Genomic DNA, 9,648 nt, shown 5'->3' on the forward strand with positions numbered 1-9,648 from the left:
AATTAAATCATTTTCTTTTAATGTGAGTTAATCTGGTGGTCCACGATGACCTAGGAAATCAGACATCATAATGGATGAGTGCACACACGTTCATTAACTTGATGATTTGATAAAGTGGTTCTGATGACGAAGACGTATGTAGACTATTGGGAACAGTGTCGAGATGTTACTAAAAACGTCACCTTTCTTCCATCTTATGAATATGATCAAAAGTGACATTTTTGAGAGGCATTTGTTAACTTGTGATTTTCGACACTGCACTGAAACTACTAAACTTGATTTGGAAAAGTCTCAGGAACATATCCATAAAATTATGATCACTATCTCTTCAAAACATGTCCAGAATCTCGAAAAGATTGACATTGAGTTAACATTTCGACACGAAGGTGTGATGTAAAGGTGGTGAACTCGATATGGTTTTCAAGTGTTTTGGAACTTAGTATGTTTTGAGCTCAAAAACTAGGCGATCTAGAGACATGTCAACACCACTACGGAGTTCAACAGAGAAACCCCTCGACAAGGATGAATAAAGATTATGAAGACAATTTTAACAATAAGAGCATTTCAAAGAAAGATCAAAGACCAACGTGTGGAAACAAAGTAGAAGAGAGAAGACCATGTAATGGTATACGTGTCAAGTGCCGAAAAGAAGACCGTTATCGACAATTATGAAAATATAGTATATAAATATATTTCATAGGTTTGTAGATTTTTCCATTATTCCTATAGAACTCTAGTATCCAAGTTTCTTCTCAGAAGTTTCTTCTCAGAAGAAGAAAAAAAGAGTAATTATGTAATCAAATTATTTTTGTTTAAGTTCCTTTTATTATTTTTTTATTTATTTCAAATTCACATCAATATTCAAAGCACAGATATATTTTTTCAAATCTTTTTGTATAAATATATTCTATATTTTTTCGAGTTGATTTAAAAAAAAATGATAAACACCTATCCACTTAATTTCCTAGTCAACTATTTTAGTAGATTTTCCAATAAATTAATCTCCATTCCATGATAAAAACGAATTCTGAGTTACTTAGACTTACCCGTGAAATTTTCCCTCCTTCAAACTTGCGAGGGATTAGTCTTGAAAGATTTGTTTAGGGAGGGGATTTTACCAGTGGCAAAAGTACTTTTTAGTGCGATATGCTACACCCCTTTGATAATGGGAGACGTTTCTTGTAGTGTACACAAAATCGACTAAACCACTTTTCTCCGACCATCATCAAAAAGCTTATTGCAATCAAATGAAAAAAAAGGGGACTAATAATGGAAATATATTCTCATATTGGATCATCGCATTCCTAAACCTATCCCACCACAAAAGTTGAATTGAAATAGGTGCAAAAATTCAACTGATATTTTCTCCAACCATCACCACAAAAATTTGACTAGCAAGCACACATTAGACTTTTTTTGGGAAAATTAGTTACAATACAACTAAGACAAATGCATTTATAACCTGCCTAAACCTAATAGATAGACATTAAACATGTGTACAAAATTAGGACTTCGTCCAAGTAGGCCAGTTTGTGTACATATCTTTCATTACCAAAAAAAAGTCCTAAAAAAAGATGCTATTGTTAATCATTCCCTATTGTCTATCTTACTACTACTACTACTACTATTCAGCTATAATTAATTTATCAACCTTCTAGTCCTGCAACATGCTTTAACAACCACCCTACTAAATAAGCTGCAGCTCCTGCTATGACACCACTCAAAAGAGTAACCGCTGTGGTCAACATCATGTTTTGACCTGCAATTCTTGCCCTAGCCACACCAAGAAGAGCAAGGCCAAGTGATGAAACAAGACAAGCACTAACAAACTTAACTGAATCGCTATCTGTAAATGGTATAAGGATGATGAAAGATAGCAGAGGTATTGAGCCAAAAACCATGAAGGATGCAAAGGTTATCAAGCCATTCTTCCATGGCTTCTTTTCTTGATCTGCCGGTAGCATTCCTTTGTCAGCTGCCATTCTTTGGTCCACTAGTATGTCATTGTATTTTGTAAATATGTTCACAACCTTGCACCAAAGTAAATCATTATGTTTAGAACTTATAAACAGACAATTGACTTATTCGAGTTTATCTATCTTCTACACGTACCGCAGCTGCGTCGTTGTAATCCATCCCAAGAGATTGATAGTGTCTAACTAAACCTCTTTGTTCATTTTCTCTACCATTAAAAACATCCCATTCTGTGACTCTCCTTTCCTCAATGGTGACATCCCGCTCGGAGCTAGCGGAGACTATGTCTCCAAAGCCCATTGATATTGCATCTGCTACTAAGTTTGCAAACCCAAGAACCAACACATTCCCTATGTTCACATATAGAACACAAGTTAAATTGAAATTAGAATGTGATGATCTTTCAAGAAAAAGAGAATATGTATATATATGCAAGTACCAGAGGAACTAGTGGTAGCTGAAATGGAGGAAATGAGAGAAAAGCATGTGATAATGGCATCAAGGCCTCCATAAACTATGCTCTTTACATATTCACCTCTCCAAGGTTCTTTTGGTCTTTCACTATTAAGGAGCCCTGTGGTGTTGTTGTCACCTCTCTCCTCCATTATACCACTGATCAAGCCTGTTGTTTTTTTAATTGAAAATTTGGAACTTTGTGGTTAATTATCTGCAGAAGGATTTTCAATTTGTTGCAATGTTTTCAGTTCACAGTAATGAACAACTGTATTTTTATTCTTTTTTTATTCTCTTGGTTTTTGTTATCCTAGTGTCATTTCATTCAAAGTGTCACTTTGCATGTAAAGGAAGAAACACGTAGCGGTATTATGGTTGTCTGTTTTAACGGTACGTTGTTGACACGTTTGAATCACCACATGGCCACCGACCACCGTTCTTATATACTAGCTGTAAACTACTAGTACTACTCTTCTTCACACGATTGCATAGTTTCATTTTAAGTACTAATAAAATTATAATGACTGATTTAATAATAACATATTTATAGTTATTATCTTTGATATTTAAAGTTGTAAATATTTGATTTTTTAAATGACTGATTTAAAGTTGATTATCATTAAAAATATATTTATTTATATTCAAATGATTAGAGTGTAGTATATGTAATCTTCAAGGAATGCTTTAACTCGTAGTTCAATTTAATTTAGATGATTAATTAAAAAATTAAATCTGATTCAATTTTTTATAGTTTAATTAGAATTATGGCATACAATACATTAAAAAATAGTACGATCAATTATATTTTAAATAATTAAAATAAAAAAAATTAAACTAACAATAATTAAATAAAATAATAATTAATAAATAATAAATTTATACGATATATTTTATTAATAAAAAATTTTATATATATATATATATATATATATATATATATATATATATATATATATATATATATATATATATATATATATATATATATATATATATAATATATATATATATATATATATATATATATATATAATATATATATATATATAGATATATATATATATATATATATATATATATATATATATATATATATATATATATATATATATATATTATATATATATATATATATATATATATATATATATATATATATATATATCAACTTTTAAATATCACAACTAAAAAAAACATATATAATCACAATTGCGAAAAACCTATAATAACGTTTGAGCAACCGTTGTTAGGTATTGTATGACTGTATGTGGGTTATATACAACCACAGTCCAATGTCCATGATAGAAAATTGGAAAGCGCACTACCTATAACTACAATTGTTTTAAATAATTTTAGTGAAATGTTAAAGGTTCTGAGTTCGATATCCCACGTCATTTTTACTATTTAAACATCATTCCATTATAATTTCATCTTTTAATTGTGGTGATATGTTCTTTTGAATTTGTTATAATATATGTAGAATGCTTATTTCATCAACTACTCACTAAACATATAATTTTTTCGCTTTTTTAAATGTTAGAATTAAGTTTAATGTTTGTGACTCTTCAGCAAACCTTAAACAACATACAATATATAACAACAAAAAAGAAAATTAACAACAAAATAAAATGTGGAAAAGTCTCGTGCACGTACCTGAAATGTGAAGATGAAGGTAGAGAAATGAGTTTTGTGTAATATATTTTCTTGATCTTTTCCTTGATCCATAAGAGATGAAGAATATATGTTGCATTTTTGTGAAGAAGTGGTATAGACCGTTCATGGCGTAATGAAAAGGCGTGAGAGAGTGTTTATGTTTCATTTTGAGAGAGACGACTTTTCCATACTTGAAACAGATAGGGTAACTACTTTCCCATTTATAATGTCTTTTGATATGTTAAACACGAATTGACCATTTCAAAAACATATATCCTAGTAGAGGCAACCCAAAAACACGAATGGAAGAAAGCTATAGAGGTATGGAGGAATGATGTACCTTGAAAGTTCTTCAAATTTTATGAATATTAGAATCAATACAAAGAAAATGGAAGAAAGCGTATGAATAACATGATTACCTTTTAGAAGAAGAGAGATGAGTTCACTAGATGTGGAAGAGAGAGATTTTAGAGTTTTGTGTTTTTAGCAAGACGACTATTCTTTGTTGAAGCTTGATAACTTCGCCTATATATATAACTTATCGATTTTTTTAAAAAAATAAACAGTTTTATCAAAAAAAATCGAAAATAACCAATAATTCAAAAAAATACCAAAATAACCAGTTTTACAAGAGGGTGCGTCAGATGAATTGACGCACCCCCAAAGCATGAGGAGGAGGCGCCAATAGCATTGGCGCATGCAATGGGCTCCTCATGAGGAGGCGCCAATGCTATTGGCGCATGCATTGGCCCTCATGAGGAGACGCCAATGCTCCTAGCGCCTAAGTGTAATGAATGGTGTATGTGTCAATTCATCTGACGCATACACCCCTTGTATTTATTTTTAATTTTTTTTTAAATTTCAATTTTGTTTATTTAATAAATGAAAAATAGTAATAGAAAAAAAATTATTGATGTTGTAATAATTGGTTACATTTGACTGACAACAAACTAATGACCGGTCCGATTATAACGTCCCCCTGTTCCACATCCAGGTGTGTTAGTTTGTCTCCGAGGTCTCCCACGATTTTCTTGAGGTGTTTGAGGTCTTTGTGTGCTTATCTGATCGAGCGATGGCTGGTGGGATGGTCCGGCGGAAGTTCCAGCGGTATTTGACAGATTTGTCATCATTTGTTCTGAATAGGGCTCTTGCCAATGGGGCTTCCGTAATGGAGTTCAGTGCCCATGTCATCGTAGTTAAGTCGTTGGGGTTGGATGGATTATGGACGGTATAGTTGCCCAAATTTGGCCATTGAGTCATTTTGGAAACGGAGAAATGGTTCCTGGGGCGTACTATAGTTAAACAATGGTTGGGTGTTATGTTAATGGGATGTTTGGATGGTCATTGGTGGGGGGTTATGATGAAGTGACCCATATGAATCATTTGGGCTATAAACGGTTGTGGTTGCGGGGTTTGATTCTTGGTATTGTGTTTGGGTGAGTGGTATGAATGGATTGCGACGTTGGATGGTTGGTTGTTGGGTGGATGACATGAACGGGTTGCGAGGTTGGGTGTTTGGTTGTTGTGTGTATGTGGTAGGTTGATGTTGTATGGTTGGTTGTTGAATGGATGGCATGAATGGTGCCCATATCCTCCGTTTTGGTTGAACGTGGACACAAGCCATTGTATTCTTCTAATCCTTTCACCCTCTCCAATTTCTCCCTCTAACCGACTGTACAACGTCCGATTAAGACGTTCAAACATATCTGTGTTCCAAAGTCGAATCTGTACTGGAGCCGCAACGGTGGAAAATATTACATCAGCATTTCATTTCTGAATGTGTGTAGACATTGTTAAAACAGAGAAACTTGAAAGTGATGGTGGTGGAACTAGAGAAATTATGGTATTAGGAGATGATTTCGAGTGAAATATATTGGATCCAATGCGTGATATTTATGGAGACTGAACATAAAATGTACATGACATGCAGGCGCCAGAGGGATTGACGTCCACATGACAGGACATGCAAGCGCCAGAGGGATTGATGCCCACACTGCAAATTGCACTTAGGCGCCATGAGCATTGGTGCCTCCTCATGAGGGCTAATGCATGCGCTAATAGCATTGGCGCCTCCTCATGAGGAGCCCAATGCATGCGCCAATGCTATTGGCGCCTCCTCTTCATGCTTTGGGGGTGCGTCAATTCATTTGACGCACCCTCTTATAAAACTGGTTATTTTGATTTTTTTTTAATTATTGATTATTTTCGATTTATTTTTTAAAAAAACTAATTATTTTTAAAAAAAAAAATCTAACGTATCACTACGATTGCTAATAAAAACTATGATAAAATGTCAGTACTAATCGCAACTAATTGTGATGATAAATATTTTAATTTTGATACAATTGTAAGAGTATATAACAATTGTAAGAGTATATAGACAAATCCACGAAAAAAATTGTTGATGTTAAAATTCAAAACATATAACCTTTTATCTATATCATCAGAGTTTTTATTATAAATCATGACGTCCATTTAATAAAAAGTATAATATTTTATCTATATCATCAAAGTTGTTATTATAAATTGTGACGAAATATCCATTGCGTTAACATTGCTTATTACAATTATTTTAAACTTTTGTAATTCGGTATTATCAAATATATATTTAGTAATAGTATATATTTAATAATATTATTTATTATATTTTTTTTTCAGATCAGTTTTTAATTTTATTTGGTTTAGTTTTGATTACTCATTAAATCAACCTAACTAAGAGTTATTAAGAGGCCGACATCTCGCACTATATACTTTTTCAGTTACACTAGCCACAAATCTAATCGTGACATTATTAATACTTTTTTTTGTTTTTTATGTTACTATTATTTTGTAATTTGTACACTTCTTGTGACCGACTTCTCTGTCATTTTCACGACTATTCTTTTGATTAGAATCCAAGGCTAACATTGTCACATTTATAACTAATCGAATTAATTTATATCTAAACCATTTAATTTAAATTAATATATTTAACATCAAATCATTTCTTTTCTTTTTTCTTTAAACTAACAAAGAAAATATGAAAATTTAAAATAATGACAGCAAAAAATAATAAAACTTGCATTAACAAACATTTAAGCTAGACCAATGGCCTCCTTTCATCATCTTCTCTTACAGAATCATGGACTCCCCCCATCTCTTCATCATCACCAGTAGTTGGTTTTGAAGAATTGATTCTAGCAGAAGAATTTGAGGCTTTTTTGTTGATGGTTGGTTTGTTTTCAGGCAACATCTTCAACGTGATTCCCATAGCTATGAGTATTAGTCCACTTCCATGTTGTTCTGTTAATGGTTTTGTAAATATCAAATATGACAGTAGCAATGTCACTGCCTTTCTTGCTGTTGTTATCTGTCATCATGAAATTCAATGAATTCAAATAAGGTTAATTCAATGGTATGGTGAATTAATAGCATTTATGATGCACAAGGTGCTTGTTTTTTCAAATATGTGACTTATTAATGTCATGTTCGGTACAAAGTGACAAATTGAGAAACTGAAATGAGGAAAAGGTTGTGATAGTAAATTACCATGGCTGTTGTGGCAGCACCAAAAAGGGCAATAAGGGATAGGACAGAAACTTGACCTATAAATGTGGCCATTGCTTCAAAGACTAAAACACCATACACATAAGGATGCTGCAAGGACAAGAAAAGTGTGATTCTATTGATAAGAAAAGGAGAATAATGTTGTAAGTGGTAAAAACAAGGAACTGTTTATTCCAAATTTACCTGTGAACATGAAGTCCATGCTTTGAATAATTCTCCGGTAAAAAGCATCGGTGGGATTAAGAAAGGTAATCCCACTACAGTTGAGCAGAACAGCATCTCCATCTGTGTTAACAACAACAAAAAATATAACAATTTTATATCCAGCTATAGTATACTACATGAATGTGTCAGGGTCAGGGTCGTGTCTGTGTCAGGTCGTGTGTCTGCGCTACATAGATGATTAGGAAGTTGATGGAAAAAAAATCACCTGTGTGGTATCAGGGTTCATAGTAAAGATAGCTTCTTGAAGATTTCCAAGAAAAGAATCCATAACCAAAGCACCAGTTATCATAACAACACCAACAACACTGAAATTAGGTGATGTATGTGCATCTGCTAGTGTGAATAGGATCAATCCAACAACCAGGAGTATTGCAGATATGTATTCATGAATTGGATACTTCCTTCTCAGACCAGGAATAAAAGCACCCATTATCATCACTGGCAGAACCTATATACCATCAAAAATTGTAACATTCAATCTTCACTTAGCTATATAACATGAATCACACAGTTTGAAGAACAAAAAGCATGTTAGAAGTGTCTAAAAAGTGGACAGTGTGATTTCATGTGTTTCAAACATAACCGATTCAAAACAGTATCCTTCAAAATTTGGTAAAGTAAAGGTAGTTTTTTTCTTTTGTCTATTGTGCTTTTTTTTCAGTTACCTTTGTGGATTTGAACATGATCTGTGCAGGGTAATTAAGAAAAGCCAAAGAACCCTTTGTTAAACCATGTGAACCCATGAGCACAGCAGAAAGCTTCACATACGTTTTCCATGGGTTCACCATTTGCTTGCTTGTGAAACCTTGAAGGTAAATCAGAAACAGGTAAACGAATCCTTGAATAAATGTGAAGTACCAACCATAGCTGAAACAAGTAAAATCAAAATCACCCATTTCACTTTTAGTTTTTCCATTGACAGGTAAAAATAAGAAGAAGAAAAAAAACTAGTAACAAATAAAACAGTAATAATAACATGTTATGAAATTCACCTGAAATGGAGCCTGTTATACACATATTCCTGAAAATTAAGTAAAAAGGGGAAAAGAAAAATGGATGAAATTTACCAAAATCAAACAAAAAAAATCAATTTAACCCCTTATAAACACGCATAGAAACAAAACAATATAAAAAGCATAAAAAAATCATTTTTTCTGCAACCCAATTGCTGAAATTGTAATCAACAAAACCAGAAAAATTCAAGAACAGAGTGTATATATAAATATACCTCACAGATACCATTAACAAGATATCCAAAGAAGAACCCAGATGAACAAATGAGGAATTGTTGCCATCTGGGTTTATCAGAGAGTGAAATTCCAAACAACTTACGACCCTGTTCTTCTTTCTTCGTCACCATTTGGCTTCTTTTTCTTCAAACTTGACACAAACCCAAAATTGAAATCAATAAAAAGACTATCTTTTCTAAAACTGCAACTTGATCAAACCATGTGAAGCATTTGGGGCTAAAATGATTGCATGTTGACTTTAGCACCAGCAATGAAGAAGAAGAAACGAGTTTCGGTGGCACAAAAATTGAAACTTGGTCTATTAGTCTAATCAAGCATTATAATATTTGTATGCATGAAAAGTTTAGAGAGAGAAAGTTAGGAGAGAGAGAGAGAGAGAGAGCGTGGGTTTGTTGAGTTCTTGTTCTTACAGCAGAATTTATGGTGTGCTGTGAAGGTGTTTGTGTAAATGTGATTATACGCAAAGGTGAAATTAATTAATTGAATTAAGGAGAAAATTTCCATGTATACTTTATACGTGTTATAATTAGTTAATTACTTAGGTGTA

At 32.6% G+C, this 9,648-nt stretch overlaps 2 protein-coding genes and 1 long non-coding RNA gene across 3 annotated transcripts; 1 reads left to right on the forward strand and 2 right to left on the reverse strand.

The window, feature by feature from the left end:
• Positions 1-1,316: 1,316 nt before the first annotated feature.
• LOC127127149 (vacuolar iron transporter homolog 2.1) lies at positions 1,317-2,694 on the reverse strand. The gene is made up of 3 exons (XM_051056269.1): positions 2,414-2,694; positions 2,113-2,324; positions 1,317-2,030 (listed from the first exon to the last, which is right to left on the reverse strand). The coding sequence occupies exons 1-3, from the start codon at positions 2,577-2,579 to the stop codon at positions 1,647-1,649; spliced, it is 762 nt and encodes a 253-aa protein (XP_050912226.1). The 5' UTR covers positions 2,580-2,694; the 3' UTR covers positions 1,317-1,646.
• A 4,308-nt stretch (positions 2,695-7,002) lies between these two features.
• On the reverse strand, positions 7,003-9,286 carry LOC127127150 (UDP-galactose/UDP-glucose transporter 2). The gene is made up of 7 exons (XM_051056271.1): positions 9,080-9,286; positions 8,844-8,872; positions 8,517-8,718; positions 8,057-8,299; positions 7,810-7,911; positions 7,609-7,716; positions 7,003-7,429 (listed from the first exon to the last, which is right to left on the reverse strand). The coding sequence occupies exons 1-7, from the start codon at positions 9,209-9,211 to the stop codon at positions 7,160-7,162; spliced, it is 1,086 nt and encodes a 361-aa protein (XP_050912228.1). The 5' UTR covers positions 9,212-9,286; the 3' UTR covers positions 7,003-7,159.
• Positions 8,515-9,372, forward strand: LOC127127151 (uncharacterized). The gene is made up of 2 exons (XR_007805247.1): positions 8,515-8,727; positions 9,061-9,372. It is a non-coding gene; the product is annotated as an uncharacterized LOC127127151 (long non-coding RNA).
• Positions 9,373-9,648: the final 276 nt, after the last annotated feature.

Source organism: Lathyrus oleraceus, chromosome 3, assembly GCF_024323335.1.
Source record: "Lathyrus oleraceus cultivar Zhongwan6 chromosome 3, CAAS_Psat_ZW6_1.0, whole genome shotgun sequence".
Taxonomy (NCBI): Eukaryota; Viridiplantae; Streptophyta; class Magnoliopsida; order Fabales; family Fabaceae; genus Lathyrus; species Lathyrus oleraceus.

Coding starts and splice junctions, on each gene's coding strand:
- LOC127127149 (XM_051056269.1), bottom strand. CDS start 2,579: ATGGAGGAGAGAGGTGACAACAACACCACAGGGCTCCTTAATAGTGAA. Junction 2,325..2,413: donor AGCTACCACTAGTTCCTCTG/GTACTTGCATAT, acceptor ATGTGAACATAG/GGAATGTGTTGGTTCTTGGG. Junction 2,031..2,112: donor ATTACAACGACGCAGCTGCG/GTACGTGTAGAA, acceptor CTTTGGTGCAAG/GTTGTGAACATATTTACAAA.
- LOC127127150 (XM_051056271.1), bottom strand. CDS start 9,211: ATGGTGACGAAGAAAGAAGAACAGGGTCGTAAGTTGTTTGGAATTTCA. Junction 8,300..8,516: donor TCATGTTCAAATCCACAAAG/GTAACTGAAAAA, acceptor GATGGTATATAG/GTTCTGCCAGTGATGATAAT. Junction 7,912..8,056: donor TGAACCCTGATACCACACAG/GTGATTTTTTTT, acceptor TTGTTAACACAG/ATGGAGATGCTGTTCTGCTC.